Consider the following 18,069-nt stretch of genomic DNA (forward strand, 5'->3'; position numbering starts at 1 on the left):
TCTTTCTTTCATCATCATCATCATCACATATAATGGGACCTCAAAGGACGGCAGAAAAATATTTGATCTAAAATGATGAATATATGTATATATATATAAACTAAATGTGAAAAATACTACCAACCCCTTGAAAAAACCACCCTGACTGCTGCTTTCTATGCTCAATTTACAGAGGGAGAAGCCTGAATTGCAACTTTCAGCACAATACGAAAACCAAACGGCAAACCTACCCCGTATGCAATCTGGTTACCCAACTTGCATCTTTTTCATGATCTCGAGGCCTACAATCTGCCGAAACTGACAAAAAACCAAAATGTCATAAAGCCTTCTCTAAGTGGGAGAGATTGCAAGTTTGGAAAATGCCTGTATATGGCAACATGCTCTATACAGGGCACCGGAATCCCAGGCGGTATAGCATGAGCCCGAATGGGCATATAGAGAAACAATTGGAAGTATCTACTGTATCCAAGCAAGTGAGCCTCGGTCATTTGCATTTGCTACTTGAGGACAATCTCTGGTTGGTGTCGGAGGTCTGTTAGCATTCAGCTCCTGATCCCATAAACACAAATATTAAAGTTGTTGCGGCAGACCACGTAGTATAAGTAAAAAAAAAAAAAAACAGAAAAAATGCAAGTTTAATTACTGCTAACAAAAAGGAAGAAGCAGCACCTGCATCCATGTACTTCTGTTTGACCTTCCGGTGATGCTTCAGGTGACATTGCTGGGGGTAAAGGATGAATGAGTTTTGGAAATACCACTAGATCTCTTCCCAAAACTAAGATTGGTCCAGGATTATTAGCAGTACCTGAAAAAACAAGAACAATGCAAAATCTAAAGGCTAAATTCTGTAGACCTGATAGATGAACGGTGCATAAATTAAAACACAAGACAGGGACACACCACAATAATTGGTAGCAGAGAAAAGGGTGATTAATTGTCCCTGTGCAAAACGCTCAAAGTCATCCATAACAAACTCGTGAGCACGAACAATCAACTGGAGATCATTGTTATCGCAGAGTTCCATAACACGATCAGGCTGCAAAAGGATAATACATTTATAAAATATAACATGAAAAAATCATCATTCAAGTAATCAACAGAATAAGTTCTACTTAGATATAGACAGACATAAGCAAGGAAGAAATGAAACACAGAATCCATTTAAACATGTATCTTAAGTTGAAAGTTATAGCTTTTAAGGGTTTAAAAGACGGGCATCATTCCTCTAAAGCTGTGGAAAGCTTGGGGGGGGGGGAGTTGAGTTGAGAGAGAGAGTTTCATGGGTACATTACGTAGATCAACCAGCCAGCAATATCTAACTTCCTTAAATATTGAAATCAAAGCAACATGTAGCTATACAAAGGACTTGAATTGTTGTTGGCTTAACAATAGCTATAAAGTAGCATACTCACCCCAAAAGTAACCAAACCTGGACCTCTAGCATTTGGTCGCAACCCTTCCACAATATCATTTTCTGTTGGATCGGACCTAGAGTAGAAAATGGCAATAAAATGTATCAGCGCATTAAAGCAATGAATACTATATTTATTGACCAGAACAAACAGTAACATCCTCTGTCCATAATAAATCCATAAGAACGATCGAGCCTGCTTCCATTGTAATTGGACGCTGTTGGCTCTCAATCTGTTCCACATGATTTATAGTTCGACCAATTCCACCATGCATACAGATGATTTTCTTTTCAATTAAAGCTGCCAGAGGAAGCCAATTGAATAAACGGTTTATTCGATGCCATGCCCATATTCCATCTCTTTCACCCTGTTACACAAACCATCAGATTTGCAACTAAATTCTACAAAGCTGGACTTAATGTTTTTCTAACACATGAAACAATACCATGCGCTCAATACACTCAATCCGGAAGCCAGAAAGTGCATTGATATCTGCAGCTTCATGATTCCCCCGAATTAAATGAACATTATTGGGATATTCAACCTGTAACAGTAACATAATTAGGTGGCTCATCATCATTTCAATAGAAGTAAAAGCGAGCATGAGAAGATAGTGGAAGTACCAAACTTCTATATTTACCTTCAACGCAAGCAGAAGAGTAATGGTCTCCAAGCTGTGTTGGCCCCGGTCCACATAATCCCCTAAGAAGAGATAATCGATATATCTGATAGTAATTTATACAAAATTAGTATCAAGTAAAAAGATATCAGATTAGAAATGAGATGCAATACAGCACATGCAGATTACACGTAAGACAACATTATTTATAGATATTAAAAGAACCAGTCATTAGTACGCTGAAACATCATCAATCAAGCGCCTTCAGAAAACAAGATCTTTTGGCAAACACTTACGCAATGTCCCCAGCCGTTGAAGGTGCACCATATTCATCAAAAAGGAGCATAAGATCCCCAAATTGTCTATGTAGATCACCAAAAGTTTAGTTTTTGTTCCATTTTGGTATCGCAAAGTTAAAAACCTTACTTTTTGTTTCATTTTAATGTACCGTTCAAAATTTAACGTTAAATTTTTGAAAAAAATTGAAAGTTTAACTACTGAAATGGATCAAAGTATTAGTTTAGGTACTAAACGCATTGAACTTTTAAAGGATGAGTACTAAAATGAAACAAAAACTAAACTTTCAGCGTGTTTAAAAAAATTAAAAGTTTATGCATTAAAACGGATTAAACTTGATTATAAAAAAAATTATGTAAATGGTCTCTTTCATTATATGATTTTTTTATTTCTTTATTATAAAATAATTATTTGATTTAGAAAATAATGAATTGATTTTTCTCATTAAAAAAAATAAATCACATATAATTAGCCGTTAAGTAAACAACTAATGAAGAGCCTTACTAAGCTAAACCAAGATGAAGGCTCATCCCAAAAGGCAGTCTAATATCTGCAAAACCAACACCATTTCGACTTATTGTGGTTGAAGAAGTAGCACTAATGTAAAAAATAAGTACTAACATTATTTGAAAATTGATTAGAAATAAATATTTTAAACAGTTTATATGCAAAATATTACGAGATTTAAGAATATTATAATAAACATTTATTGATTTAAAATACTAATGACATATTTTGAATTTGACGAGATTGTGAAAGAAAAAGAAAAATGTCTTATAAAATATTCGAAACTTTAATATTTAAAATTATCTTTGATTGTCGTAATGATTGAACCTGATCAAGTCTAAAAACTATTTTTAACAGTTTAAAATCAATAAATTATTGTCATTATATTCTTAAATGTCACATTTATTTTCTTATATATGTTTTTTAGAGTGTTTATCTATAATTTTATAAACATATATTTATTGAGTGATTAAAGATGATATTTACACAAATGTATTATGTTACCATCAGGGATGTGGCAGGGTTTTCGGGGGTCCTGTACAAATTCGTATAAAGAGGCCCCTATTTTTTAGATATATTCGATTTCGGGACAATAATAGTGACGTTTTCTTGACAAACGCCGCAATAAATCCATCTATAATGACGTTTTATCAATAAAGCCTTAATAATAATGACGTTTTTTTGGAAAAAACGTCGCAATAGATCCCTATATAGTAGCATTTATTAGTAAAACGCCACTATATATATATATATATATTTAAGGTATTTTTGGGGCCCTGCGCGGTCGCACAGTTTGCGAGCCCCCCAACCACGATCCTGATTACCATCGTCTTGCGATTCGTAGGTATCTTGACATGTACTTCACATATTATTATTATTTTGAATAAAGTTCATACAGATTTTTTTTAATATTTTTATTCTATCCTTTTTATCTCTTTCATTTTAATCATAACGTTAATAAAAAAATATTTAAAAAATTTAGCACCAATTAAACTAAATATTTTTCAATTTTATTAGCGAAAGACGTTTTCCATGCATGTGTTTATTAAAAAAATAATCAATTTCGATAAATAAAATTAAATATTATTATTTTCGTAGTATCACTGGACAAAAATTAGTAAATAATATCTGGATATTATTTAGGTTCTTTGTTTGTTCTCACTTCCTTTTTGCCCACCCCAAAGTCTTACTCGCTACTCTCTTTCACTCTTCAGCTTCACACTACAATAAAAGTTATTCCTTTCATTGATTCCCCAGACACCAATCTACAAAATTCAAACTCTTTCGTTTTGCCGAATCTTCAAAATAAAGAAAAGTCTAGTTATTTTTAAACCCCCTGTTTTATTAATCGATCTGCTGGGCTGATCATCATCTGCTTTTCTTTTGAACTATCGAATGGAGGTAAGAGTATATTATGGGTGTTTCTTTGATTGTTGTTTCCGGGTTTTTTTTGGTGTTTGGCCGGATAGAAAATGGAGCTAAAAGTTTTAATATTTTTATGGGAAAAGTTGATGAATTTGCCTGGATTTTTAATATCGGTCCTGAATATTGGAGTTTTCTGTTTTACAAAGTTTATTTTGTTTGATGTTTCCAGGTCTTGTGTTGATCTTACGTTAGAATAACTGATTTTATGTGTCGGATCATTATGGTGTCTATATCTTCATTGTTGATTATACACGGACTATTTTTATGTATAAGTCTTTACCAAGGCGTTGAACTTTTTTTTACTGGTCAGTGGTCACCGTTGGTTCCACTTTTGTACCCAAGACTGGGCTTAGTTTCATTTTCTTAATGGTAAAATTTGGAATTGAAATTGAAAATATATAGTTGGTGCCTGGCCTTGTAGGGTATGGAAGATGCCAAGTCCGAGGCGCATTTAACCTCTACTTCAGCATTTGTGGAAGGTGGAATCCAGGATGCTTGTGATGATGCTTGTAGCATATGCCTTGAAGAATTTTGCGAAAGCGATCCATCCACTGTATGTTTGCGGGATTTTTTTTTTGATACGGGGATGGATAATCTTTTGATCCTTGTTTGTTCATTGTTCTTTTGCTTACAGATGACAAGGTGCAAGCACGAGTTTCATCTGCAGTGCGTTCTTGAATGGTAGTATGAATCTCTTACCTAGTTTATTAGTTCATTATAGTTCTCAGTTCAGGTTGAATCTGCACATATAATTAGCAATGGATCGATGTTCTAGTTTTGGTTCTGAAAGCAGTTATCTACTTTAGGTTATAAATTAGTCTGGAAATGACAGTTTCATACAATTCTCTAATTCACTGGTAAAACTGAGAGAGATTTAATTTAGCTCACATTCTTGCCTTAGGATTTAGATGTCAGTTATGTCGGTTGAATGAAGTTTGAGTTATTGTTGAGTGTGTATAACAGTTTTATAGATGCCGCTTATTGTTATTTGTTGAAACTGCTTCTCTCGCCTTATCCATTACCACCATCAATGGATTTTATTGAGGAACAGTAAGGTGATGATATAGAAGTGTTTACTGGTACATTAGTGGTATGGTGTGCCAATGGAGGTTTTTGGAGTTTTTCTCACATGGGTGTGGAGATAAATATTTCTGAAATTTTATTTATTCTAATACTTGAGGGATATGGAATATTGAAATGATAGACAGGAATAGTGATGACTTGTTTTGGATGTCACATTCACGTGAAATCTCCAGTTTAAAATGATGGAATTTCTTCCACTCTACTGTGGTTCGATCTCAGAAGTAGTATTGAACAGTGATCTATAATTCTAGCATAGATTTGAAAAAATGAAAGCTTCAAACTTGAAGTCTGGTTTTCATTAGATGGGATGCTTGAGAAGAATCTGCAAAGAATATCATTGGCAAGCGACGACTTCAGTTATTCTGGGCTGTGGATCATAAAATAATTACATACTAGAACTGTATGGCCCTCATGATCTGCAATAACTCCACTTGATAAAAGAATCTGACGTGAATTTATGGGTCGTGTTTTTGAAGATCATTTGATATATTAGTCGTGCAGGTGTCAAAGGAGTTCTCAGTGTCCCATGTGTTGGCAGCCAATTAACCTGAAAGATCCAATTAGGTGAAGTTTCATCTATTGTTTATTCTCCCTTTTTCCTTCAAAGTTTCATATGCTTGCTCTAGATTCCTCTAGCCGGTGTGCATTGGACGCTGATAGTTTTCTCTCGCTTTGGCAGCCAGGAGTTGCTTGAGGCTGTTGAACATGAAAGGAGTTTTAGGTCCAATCCATTTAGAAATGCAACCATATTCCATCATCCTACTTTGGGAGATTTTGACCTACATGTATGTATTTCTTGTCATCTTATTAGATTTATGTCGTCCTCTTTTTATTATCATCACATTGAAACTAAATCCCGAGGAGCCACATTCTCATGGCTTGCTTTGAACACAGCTGCCTGTGGGGGCAAATGAAGCTGAGCTCGAGGAGCGCATAATGCAGCACTTGGCTACTGCTGCTGCAATGGGGCAAGAACGTCAAATTGCAAGAAGGGAAGGTCCGAGGAATAGGTCATCTGCTCAAGCTCGTCCGCGGTTCTTGGTAGTTTCGTCTCATCCAAATGCTCCCTCTACTAGTCCGTTGCTTTCACCATCCCCATCTCAGAGAGGTGAGCCAGCCCCTACAAACACCGTTGGCACTCCATCCTCTCTAGAGAGAACTGTGGGGGAAGAATCTTCAGCATCAATTTCTCCTATACCTTCTGTCCAAGCTGATCTACAGTCCGCCTCAGCATCTGGCTCCAGTGTTCTTTTGGTCAATGATCAAGGCTTGAACAATAGGTACTTGCTGTTTTCTAACTTGATTCTCCTTATTTTTCTGAGATGAATTCCTTTAGAATTTTTCAACCTTTGGTTATGTCAATCGCAATAATATCTTCTGTTGTTCTCTTGATGGAGGTATCCTAATCAATCCCCTAATAGTCATGATAGAGCAGGACCTTCAGAATTCCAGTCATTTTCAGAATCATTAAAATCAAAGTTTAATGCTGCTTCAGTGAGGTATTGGTCATGACAAACTTTTGAGATTTTATTTATCCCCACGGTGATATTTCAATGATTTCTTTTACATGATATATTCTAAATTTGTGACTATATTTCGAGTTATGGGTATTTTTAGATACAAGGAGTCAATTTCAAAGAGTACAAGGGGATGGAAAGAGAGGTTTTTCTCTCGCAACACTTCCATGTCAGATCTTGGTTCTCAAGTTAGGAGAGAGGTTAATGCTGGCATTAAAACAGTTTCGCTTATGATGGAGCGTTTAGAAACCCGAGATAATAGAACTAGCACGGTTACTGTATCAAACAGTTCAGAAGACAGGTCTAATCCAGAATCAAATAGTCAACAAATTTCCAGTGCTGGTGGAGAAACTCCTACTGAAGTCAGTGCAGTAGCTTCTTGTGCCACAAGTTCTGCTTCCAAATAAGTGATGTATTCGTATCTGAATGATATTTTAGCATAAAAAGGTCAGCTGAGGTGTTGAAATGATGCTTGTTTTCAGTTGCAGCATATAAATGATAATTTCTGATTTAAGTTATTGAGCTTGACTATTACTAGGATGATCAGTTCTACATAGTTATCATTATCTCTCATAATTCATATCTTCTTAAGTTACATACACACACATATATGTATATATTGCTGAACACAGACATGGAAATTTAACCCTCCAAATACATAAATAGTTTTGAAGAGTTGAACATACTTGTGTAGGATATGTATCCATATTCAACACCCTCATCTGAGACCGAGTGACATAGGACTGCACTAGCTAATAAAAGTATTCAACTTTCTTACATATCTTTATTCTTTTGCTTTGACATTATCTCTGGTACGTCTCCCGGTCTTGATTTTCTTAATGTGTATGACTTCTGATTGTGGATCAAATGTTCTATTTCCAGATATGCTCTATTTTTTTATTGATATTTGGCAGGCATGAAGAAACAAGTTGGTGTTTGAGAACTGATCCAGAATGGAACATATGCTGAGAAACAAATAAGTTTATGTTTGGATTTGAAACACCAATGGCTCATGTAATTCTTAGCTTTATTCATGAATATATAATTTTGAGGCGCTCAGTGTGTTGAAGATGAAAATTCTTGTTCGACAGCTTCCAAGGTCAATGTGATCCTACTTAATAATTGTTTCAGGCGCTTGATCTCTTTAAACATAATTTTTTATTACCGTACAACGTTATTCTTAGCTTGTGAAACATTTATTTTTCACCGTGCCAAAATAATAGTTCTTTTTTTTAACGTTGAATCATTTTTATCTAAATCGATTCAATAATGATTCGTGGTCGAAGACAGTAACGTGAAAAACTGAAATAATCATCCATATCTAACACAAAACGCGAACCATAAGGATTCTCGTAACTTCAAATTTTATCTCTGATCACCTGTTTATGTTCCATTTATTATCAACATCGGGTATGTTAAATTTCAAACATGGACACCTATTCATGCTCCTTGACACGAAGTGACTTGTCGATAATTGAATGGACCATTGGTTTTTTTAGGACAATTAGTTGTATTTAAACTGTAAAAACTAGCTATATTAACAACGGAAATGTCTTTAAAAAAAACCATGAGATGAGAAGAAAAAAAAGATTGCCTTTTCCATGAATCATAACAGGATGCCAACAGGGCGCAGAGAACTGCAGAAAATGTAACATAAACCTCAGAATAGCATGTCATTGTCAACATCCCTGAGGGTAGATATCAGAACTATACCAAGAGGGTGTAGCTAAATCAAGCTAAGCAAATTCAGTAATATCGTGAACCGGTATCATATGCATGCCCCCCCTGGTATGAACCTCTAGGTTCAAACCCCTGATCCCTGGCACCCCCATGAAATCGAGACCTCTCTCCGTAGGAGTCAAAGTTATCAGAGTTATAGCCTCTATATGCATCTCCAACAGCAGCAGGACCAGCAATGCTACCAAAACCATGGGGATTATTACCAGTACGAGGGTAATAGTCCATCATTGCCTGCTGGTATTGTTGTTGTCGTGCAAGAGATTCCTTTCGTAGGAACTCATCTCTGCGATTGGCATGCCGTGCTCGAAGTGCTGTTAGCTGTTCCTGATATTGAATATTGATTGCATTTATTTTCTGAAAATTTAAAAACAAAATCGTTACCACTATGCAAAACCTATGCAATATTGTTGAAAACAAGGTTAACCAAGGAACTAAGAAGTGGCAAGGTGTCTGAGAAGAAGAATGCATATGCCAGTTTACTTCATTAAATATCTAAGCTTCCCTCTACAAAGGCATCATTTATGTCAAATGCAGTTGCATGCAATCAATGACTTTCTTACCTTGCAAGCTTAGATTGGAAGAGCAAACCTGAAGAATAGCCCCTCTCAAATACACCCTATTAAATAAAGCCAACCCTTTAGACAAAGGTGGCAACTATAAATGACTAGTTCGTTCATATAAACTGCCTGTCCAGAATAACAGCAAGAACAGCCCAGACAGTTGCATATTTTACATGCACAACTGCCAAGCAAAGGAGAAAATACCGACTAAAACATTATGATGTAAAAGTTTCAGTTTATTAGAAAACTACTGCTTTTAGAATTTGCATTCTGATTGCTTAGCGCAAACAGGCAAACATGTATTGGAAAAAGTTTCCTTGTTTGTATAAATTAGTTTTGCAAATTAAACAATGAAACATAAGCAGCTAATATTGAGAATATGAAGCAAAATGAACTCCATATACACACCTCTCTATGTCTAGTATTTTCGGCATCCTCAGCTTCGCTCTGTTCTTTAGCAAGCTTCATTATGTCATCGTGGAATTTCTTCTCAAGAACTTCCAAAGTTGGTGGCAGAACATTTTGCTCATGGCCAACTTCCATATTTTCATCATGGGGTCGAGATCTGAGATCGGCATTTTGTTTTTCTAAAGATAGATTAGGATCTGGCCTTTGGCCCTGGAAATAAGTTCTTGATCCATCAGTCCCCTGGCCTATGTCACATTAAACAGCTCCAATAAGAGCAGTGGTCCAATACAAATTATAAGTGTGAAATTAAAAGATTATTTTCAAGTATAAAAAGAAAAGACACCAAACATGTAAAAATAAAAACAAAGCAAGTCACAGTTATTTTTACTATTATAATGGGCCCATCTCACCCTTAAGCCCAATTAATAATGAAGCAAAGGCATTCCATCTTGTGCCATTTTCCCAGTTCCTTAAGAATACAAATATATCAGAGTAATAGAAGAACCCCAATCAATCACAGCATTTGTGCAAAAATGTACTTCAAGACATTCAATCATCAGCCAGCCTGTGTTACACTCACATGTTACTCGAACACGATTGCGAATGTCGAACACCACTGTGTCTGACACCGGGATGCTCAATTTTTTCCATGATTTCCTAGTATTTGGAGAGTCATATCCTCATATGTATGTGTGGATATGCATTGGACATCACTAATTAAGGAAAAATGAAGAGTAAAAACAACATACAAAACTCCCTATTGTTATTATGAGTATCTTATGTCTCACTTGGAAAAATTATTTAAAATAAATAGACCATGCTTTAGGAGCAAAAACACAGTATGGGGAACAAGAACAAGGATTAGAATTACAGCACACTAAGACAAACAGGTCAACGAATCTGGAATAACAAATACCAACACTCCAAAAGGTAACATGACCTGGCCTGCCACAGGCTCTACAAGGCTACAAGCACATATTACACATCATGTACCCCATTCAGTGGCACTTTAGAATAAATGTCTATGAATGTGAATGTCACAAGATGATAAGACCTTTCTTCAAATGGGGCAAGCACAAACAATAAAGTAAAGGACTTAATGGGAGATTACAAACATGAAGCATTTACCTATCTAAGCATAAGTGCTTTAACATTTTATGGGATAAATTATCATTCATTTTAAAAGGTGTGGTCTAAACCTCTTTTCCACCAGAGGAGCATGCCAATAGCATAACTTTCCATTTTATGTTTAATGTGCCATAAAAATGGCCAGGTTGCAAAGAAGATTTGGAGTAGCTCTCAGTTTTCGAGTAAAGACAACAACAACAACAACAACAACAACAAAACCCTATTCCCATATGCAATAGGGTAAAGGGGAGGTAGGGTAGTAGGTTGCCCCCAACGCATGGTTGAGAACAACTTCCGTGGAAGACCTCCGGCAGTCAGAAAATTAAAAATAAAGATAAAATGCAATGCATGTATAAATAAATAAATACATATTTGAACAGTCTTCATATGCGCTTCTGTAATGGAAAGTAATCCCTGCTAATAAATCTCTGCATAATAATCTCTGCATATAGATAGAAACGCAAGACCCGACTAAAATTAAAAAGAGATAACATGAAGAGAATGATACACAGAAGTCAACGATAGCAAGTTACGAGAAGGAATAAAGTCAAATGGGCTAAAACCTAAACTAAGGCAACACTAATCCGCTACCCTAGTTCTAAGCCTTCATTAATTCCAATGACAGAAACATATAAAAAGTAGAAGTCATAGAAATTACAACAAAGGCATTAAAAGAAGACAGAAATGTTACACCCTATGGATGTGACTCGCACTAATCGGCTACCCTGGTCTTAAGTCTCCATACTTTCCTATCAGAGGTCATGTTCTCGGTAAGGGCTAAATCCTTCAAATCAGATCTCAAGCAGTCTTCCCACTTTTGAGTAAAGACAAGAAAAAAAGAATATTCTACATTTGTTTTAGTTAAGATTTAGAAAGCATCGCTAACAAGATGTTCAAGCAAATATGCTAAAGTACAAATTGAAGAAGTGCAAATGCCATAAGCCCATAACCCACATCTAATATTGGTCGTACAGCTATAATGTCCTTGTTCATAGTTTATACTTGATGATGGGTTCTCTACATCTATTTTTTGTACTGTTTTATAGACAACCAAAAGATAACAGCACATAAAATAATGCAAGGAAATCTAGTTAAGACACACATGTAGAGAGAGAAAGAGCGTCCAGAAAACAGTCTTGCCTTCATTGAACATTTTGGGTGTCATTGGATTTGACACTTTCGATCCATCTCTTTCCCACCTCCACTGGCCATCTGATTTTGGAGCTAGATATGGTTGATCCCTTTCAGGGGTAAATGCTTCTAGTTGTCCTTGAAATTGACCAGGCTTAACCTCCATCCTCTGTGCAGGTACATGCTGCATCTGAGCAGAAGTATATGCATTCCCACCGGAGTCCACATATTGCCCCTGTCGTCTCATCAGTCTTACTTTGAAACAAGCTTTAAATATTGAACCTAGCAAGAATGAAAGCAACCACAAACAAAATCGCATGACACATTATTTCAAAAGAAACTGATATAAAACAGTATTAAGTCATTGCATAAGGAGGGGATAAATTTTAAGTTTAATTACTAGAAAGAACCCCCCCCCCCAAACCACAAAATACACATATCAATAATACAGCTCATTACTAGTTAGCAAGAAATTTCAAATTTCAGCTAACTACCAAAAGATTGAAACTTCACACTGAAATCCGTGAGCGTCTACTACAAATATTAAGTTCCCACAACAAAGCATACAAGCCACGTGCTAATACTATTGTGATTGGAAAAAGAAAAGTCAAATATAGCAGAGTGATGCAGAGAGCAAATGACAAATTCTCATAAGTTTAGGGTTTCGAAGATTACCTTATTTATTTGATTTTCCGGTCTGTCGGGAGCTTCAAGGCGATAGAAAGATTAAGTCAGGGACTGGCCGATGAGCATAGGGAAATGGATAAAATGAGAAGAAGAGAAAGGCGAGGCTTCTGTGGCGGCGGAAATGCGTGAAAAGGACTTCAGAGCGGGTCGGAAGATTTTAACCCTTAGCTTGGATCGAGAAGGTAAAGTAAAAGAGAGATGTTTTTTTTTGGGTTATCTACTTCAAATAATACTCACATTTATGCTGAAGTTTATATTTAACTGTAATTATGTTATTTTTTTTGTTAATCTATTAATGATAAAATGATATCATAGCTTTGCATTGTGACAGTGATGATGTAGTTCTCTTATTAAAATGATGTATTTTTAATGTAATTGTTTTGATGTTTAAAAAAATTCAAAACGATATCGTTTTATTAGAATCTTTTAATGAAAAAAATGATTTTAATGAGATTCAATCAAAACGACGTCGTTTTATTAAAGTCTTTTAATAAAAAAATAATTTTAATTAGATTCAAACCAAAACCCTTCGTAATCAAATGCTAAACACCCACCCACCAAACTAACTAAATAACTTATTTTATTTTTAACAAAACTAATATATATATTTAATAATTGTTGCATACTTTCATCTTCCTCGTTGATTTAAATCCATAGCTTCGGTAATGCCAACCAACTGTTTGGGAAATGCCAAGCTCGATAAAATTAAATATTTTAATAAGATCATGAAGTCCTAGTTTGCTCGTAAAGAAACAGTCCTGCATTCCAGAAAATAACAGGAAATTTTGTTTCTCAAACTCATTGTCGCAAACTTGCATAAATATAAAAAGGTTCAAAGTTGTTTCTCAAGATATTGGATTCATATAGAGCTCTTACCACCAAGTTTGTGAAAGTTTTCCTGTCAATTCGTGATAGCATCTACCAACACCTTCATATGCCAAGCTATTAAAATGCAAGGGAGCACACGTGCTTTATAAGATAGAATTTTTGCGGTATTAAATAGAACAATTAGTCAAAACACTAAAGCTATGGGGTTTTAATAGCATTCGCATTTCGTCGAGCAGTTGATTGGCATCACTGAAGCTACGAATTTGAATCTATGAGGAAAATGAAAATATATAACGACTATTAGACATATATATTAGTTTTGTTAAGAATATAATAAGTTATTAAGTTAGCTTGGTGGTTTCGTTAATGATTAATGACAGAGTGACATAATTACAGTTAAGCATAAACGTGGGTGTTAAAATTGACAAAATTAAATCGTCGGTAGTATAAACGAAGCCTGAGCCTAAAGGTGAGTGATATTTGAAGTTGTTAACTTTTTTTTCGTTTGAATAAATTTTAGAGTAAACTATCTATTTGATGCTTTATTTATTTTTATATTTTTATATTAATCATTTAATATTTTTGAAATAGAATCGTATTTACGTTGTTTTTTATTTTAATCATTAATTTTAATTATTAATCTTATAAAAAAAATAGCATAGCATAAAATAATAATAATTAATTTTCAAAATTTATTTATTCTATAAAATTAAAATAATATCTATTTTTAAATAAATTCAAGATTTAAATTTTTTATTTTTATAAAAAATCGCTAGTTTTATTAAAAATAGAAAATATCTAGAATTACAATGAAGATTTACAAGCATAACCTTAAACCTAAACTAAATTATAATTATGATATTTTCCCATAACCATTGACACAAAAACTAAACACCTAGATCACAACGAAGAAAAGTTTAAAAAACCTAATCAAAATGCTCGAACAAAATAAAGATATCAACAAATCTTACTGTATAGGCAAACGAATCACAAAAGGGGTGAAGTTATTGAAAGATCACCGACAAATCGCAAATCAGAGTCAAGCGATGTGAGAAAACTATTAACAAACACAAAACGCATATCCAAATCAATACAAGAGTCCAAAGCACGAAAGATTAGCATGATAACAAATAAGCGTCATCTTGATCAGTCGTGGTGATGTCAAATCCAACCATAAGAAAAAAGATAAAAAAAATAACGACCGAAAACTACCAAAAGAAAGAGATAAACGTGTCACAAAGACAAAATTATTCATATTAAAAAAAGAAAAGAGAAAAGATAAACCTACAATCGACAATCAGCATCAAAATTGATGTCACTACCGACTAACCAAAATACCAAAATCAAAGAAGAAAAAACTGATTTAATTTATAGAAAATAACACAATTATAAAGGGAAAAAAATATAGGAGAGGGGAGAGCGCCTAGGGTTAACTTCCAAGATTTAAAACTTTCTACTAACGTTTAATATTTTCTTTAAATTTATTTTCATATATAATATGATATCATCCCTTAAATAATGCCACTGATTATATTTTTAACTGACAACCTATTTAAGATAAAATATTATGTTATATAAATATAAATATAAACATAATATTATCAATTTTGATTATCATATAACATTTGTATAACTTTCATTTTTATAGAATGATTTAGGAAACATTAATTTAATAAATATACAAAAATTATTACGTTATATATAATCTTAATTTCAACAAAAGAAAAAGGCAACCTTTGATATAATAATTTATAATCATTCTAATAGGCTATGATATTTTAAAAACTTTCGTTTGAACATTAATTATTTTGAAAAATGGTTGTTAATGAAAATAAAACGACTAATAAAAATAGTTATTTTTTAATAATCAAAATGTGAAGCCATTTTTTAATAATCAAAATTTCCGTTTAATATAATAATTAGGCTTAATATACTTTTAAGTGTTAAACTATACCTCAAATTAATTTCTTAGTGCCTAAATTTTTTTTTGTTAAAAATAAGTGTAATGTTTTTCATTACACTTTTAAACGTCTACCATTAAAAAATCGTTAAGTAATAAATATCATGTCCAATTTATTTTAAAAAATAATTAATATTTTATTTAAAAAAATATAATCGTAGCACATGTTATTTAATAGAGTACCTAAAAGTAGAATAGAAAAAAATATTAAACATCTATTGTTAGCAAAAATTCTTTAAGCACCAAAAATCAATTTAAGATATAATTTAAACACCTAAAAGTGTATAATTTTATCAAATTATCTCACTAATTTTTAAATTAACAAATTAAATCCTTTATACTTGCACTATCATTGCTAAATAATTCATAAAAATATAGATCAGAATGCCCGAGACAGATGAATTAGTTTGGAAGTCACCAGAGGTAAATCGTATATGAACAAACACGGCCATGCCAATGAATTGGGTAAAGCCGTGCTGCATGCTTTGACAGGAAATAGGATTAAAGTATCGTCCTTAATATAGGAATGAAAAACAGCCCATTAGCGGCAATTTTTAAGCAGTGATGAACACCAAGGCCCAGATTCAAACAATAGTTTGGGACTGCAAAAATGGCAATCAAATTTCAAAACCATTTGAAAAGCCCAATATTCTTGTCAAATGTATCAATCAAGATCTACATGGACAAAATCAAGGAACAAACAAGGGTGGGGATTGACGACAATAGCCTCCCACCTATACTCTATGTATACATATTTCACTATTCCAAAATCTTGTTTATGTACTGTCAACTTACACAGGCAACTTAACTCATTACCCCAGATGGAATGGAACTGACCTTAACCTCCATCTCCGTGTCTTTAAACATGTAAGTTGCCATCACAACTGACATTCTTAGGGTGTGTTTGATTCAAGAATTGCGAGATTCCCATCTCATAAGAATCCTACATTCTCATATTTGATTGGCCGTGAATCTTATTCCCGGTAATGTTTTATTACCAATAGTAAATTTTTTGGGATATATTACCGGAAATGTCATTACCTACAATTATTCATATTAAAAAAGATAAAAAAGATAAACCATAAGAAAGAGATAAAAGATAAAAAAAAGATAAAAAAAAATAACGACCGAAAACTACCAAAAGAAAGAGATAAACGTGTCACAAAGACAAAATTATTCATATTAAAAAATAAAAAAAAAAGAGAAAAGATAAACCTACAATTAGGCTTAATAATCAAAATTTCCGTTTAATATAATAATTAGGCTTAATATACTTTTAAGTGTTAAACTATACCTCAAATTAATTTCTTAGTGCCTAAATTTTTTTTGTTAAAAATAAGTGTAATGTTTTTCATTACACTTTTAAACGTCTACCATTAAAAAATCGTTAAGTAATAAATATCATGTCCAATTTATTTTAAAAAATAATTAATATTTTATTTAAAAAAATATAATCGTAGCACATGTTATTTAATAGAGTACCTAAAAGTAGAATAGAAAAAAATATTAAACATCTATTGTTAGCAAAAATTCTTTAAGCACCAAAAATCAATTTAAGATATAATTTAAACACCTAAAAGTGTATAATTTTATCAAATTATCTCACTAATTTTTAAATTAACAAATTAAATCCTTTATACTTGCACTATCATTGCTAAATAATTCATAAAAATATAGATCAGAATGCCCGAGACAGATGAATTAGTTTGGAAGTCACCAGAGGTAAATCGTATATGAACAAACACGGCCATGCCAATGAATTGGGTAAAGCCGTGCTGCATGCTTTGACAGGAAATAGGATTAAAGTATCGTCCTTAATATAGGAATGAAAAACAGCCCATTAGCGGCAATTTTTAAGCAGTGATGAACACCAAGGCCCAGATTCAAACAATAGTTTGGGACTGCAAAAATGGCAATCAAATTTCAAAACCATTTGAAAAGCCCAATATTCTTGTCAAATGTATCAATCAAGATCTACATGGACAAAATCAAGGAACAAACAAGGGTGGGGATTGACGACAATAGCCTCCCACCTATACTCTATGTATACATATTTCACTATTCCAAAATCTTGTTTATGTACTGTCAACTTACACAGGCAACTTAACTCATTACTCCAGATGGAATGGAACTGACCTTAACCTCCATCTCCGTGTCTTTAAACATGCAAGTTGCCATCACAACTGATATTCTTAGGATGTGTTTGGTTTAAGGATTGTGGGATCCACACTCATGTTTGATTGACCGTGAATCTCATTCCCGGTAATATTTTATTACCAATAATAGATTTTTTAGGATATATTACCGGGAATGTCATTACCTCTCTTCCCTTGGGTATTATAACATTACCGATGTTTTGGACTAAAATACCCTTAATTTTTTATTTTTTTTTTCAAAAAATATCCTTCTTCTGTCATTGAATAATAAAAATTCTACGAATGTTAAATTACAAATTTATCCTTAAATTATTTTAGATTTACAGAAAAAAAATCTATAATTGAAATTTTATATGAAGTTCAGGAGTTAAAAAAATTTACCCTTTCATTAAACTTTTTTTATATTTTTAATTTTGTAAAAAAAATTATATAAATATTATGAATTTAATTTTTTAAAGAAAATATATAAATATTTTACAATTTGTAATATTATACAAATATATAATAAAGACAATTTGGTCAAAATATACATTCCAATAATCTTTTATTCCTTTAACCAAACACGGTAATCTTAAATTCCTGCTAAACCAACCAAACACAAAATACAACAT

The 18,069-nt window shown here is 33.2% G+C and overlaps 3 protein-coding genes across 4 annotated transcripts; 1 reads left to right on the forward strand and 2 right to left on the reverse strand.

Annotated features, from left to right (window-relative positions):
* Positions 1 to 456: 456 nt before the first annotated feature.
* Positions 457 to 2,388, reverse strand: LOC120132060 (serine/threonine-protein phosphatase BSL2 homolog). The gene is made up of 8 exons (XM_039148907.1): positions 2,328 to 2,388; positions 2,053 to 2,137; positions 1,858 to 1,956; positions 1,580 to 1,779; positions 1,413 to 1,488; positions 901 to 1,036; positions 684 to 805; positions 457 to 549 (listed from the first exon to the last, which is right to left on the reverse strand). The coding sequence occupies exons 1-8, from the start codon at positions 2,375 to 2,377 to the stop codon at positions 457 to 459; spliced, it is 861 nt and encodes a 286-aa protein (XP_039004838.1). The 5' UTR covers positions 2,378 to 2,388.
* Positions 2,389 to 4,019: 1,631 nt separating this feature from the next.
* On the forward strand, positions 4,020 to 7,986 carry LOC120131920 (E3 ubiquitin-protein ligase RHF2A-like). Of its 2 annotated transcripts, none has more exons than XM_039148777.1 (9): positions 4,020 to 4,236; positions 4,682 to 4,813; positions 4,895 to 4,941; positions 5,845 to 5,907; positions 6,023 to 6,128; positions 6,238 to 6,623; positions 6,765 to 6,842; positions 6,961 to 7,307; positions 7,775 to 7,986. In XM_039148777.1, exons 1-8 carry the CDS (start codon positions 4,231 to 4,233, stop codon positions 7,265 to 7,267), a joined length of 1,125 nt encoding a protein of 374 aa, XP_039004708.1. In that variant the 5' UTR covers positions 4,020 to 4,230; the 3' UTR covers positions 7,268 to 7,307; positions 7,775 to 7,986. The 2 variants fall into 2 exon arrangements, with proteins under 2 accessions (XP_039004708.1, XP_039004707.1); XM_039148776.1 differs by having other exon boundaries at positions 6,741 to 6,842; positions 7,775 to 7,985.
* A 490-nt stretch (positions 7,987 to 8,476) lies between these two features.
* LOC120132031 lies at positions 8,477 to 12,715 on the reverse strand. The gene is made up of 4 exons (XM_039148883.1): positions 12,503 to 12,715; positions 11,837 to 12,109; positions 9,569 to 9,813; positions 8,477 to 8,954 (listed from the first exon to the last, which is right to left on the reverse strand). The coding sequence occupies exons 2-4, from the start codon at positions 12,072 to 12,074 to the stop codon at positions 8,607 to 8,609; spliced, it is 831 nt and encodes a 276-aa protein (XP_039004814.1). The 5' UTR covers positions 12,075 to 12,109; positions 12,503 to 12,715; the 3' UTR covers positions 8,477 to 8,606.
* Between the last annotated feature and the right edge of the window lie 5,354 nt (positions 12,716 to 18,069).

Source organism: Hibiscus syriacus, unplaced genomic scaffold (assembly GCF_006381635.1).
Source record: "Hibiscus syriacus cultivar Baekdansim isolate YM2019G1 unplaced genomic scaffold, ASM638163v2 tig00110557_pilon, whole genome shotgun sequence".
NCBI lineage: Eukaryota > Viridiplantae > Streptophyta > Magnoliopsida > Malvales > Malvaceae > Hibiscus > Hibiscus syriacus.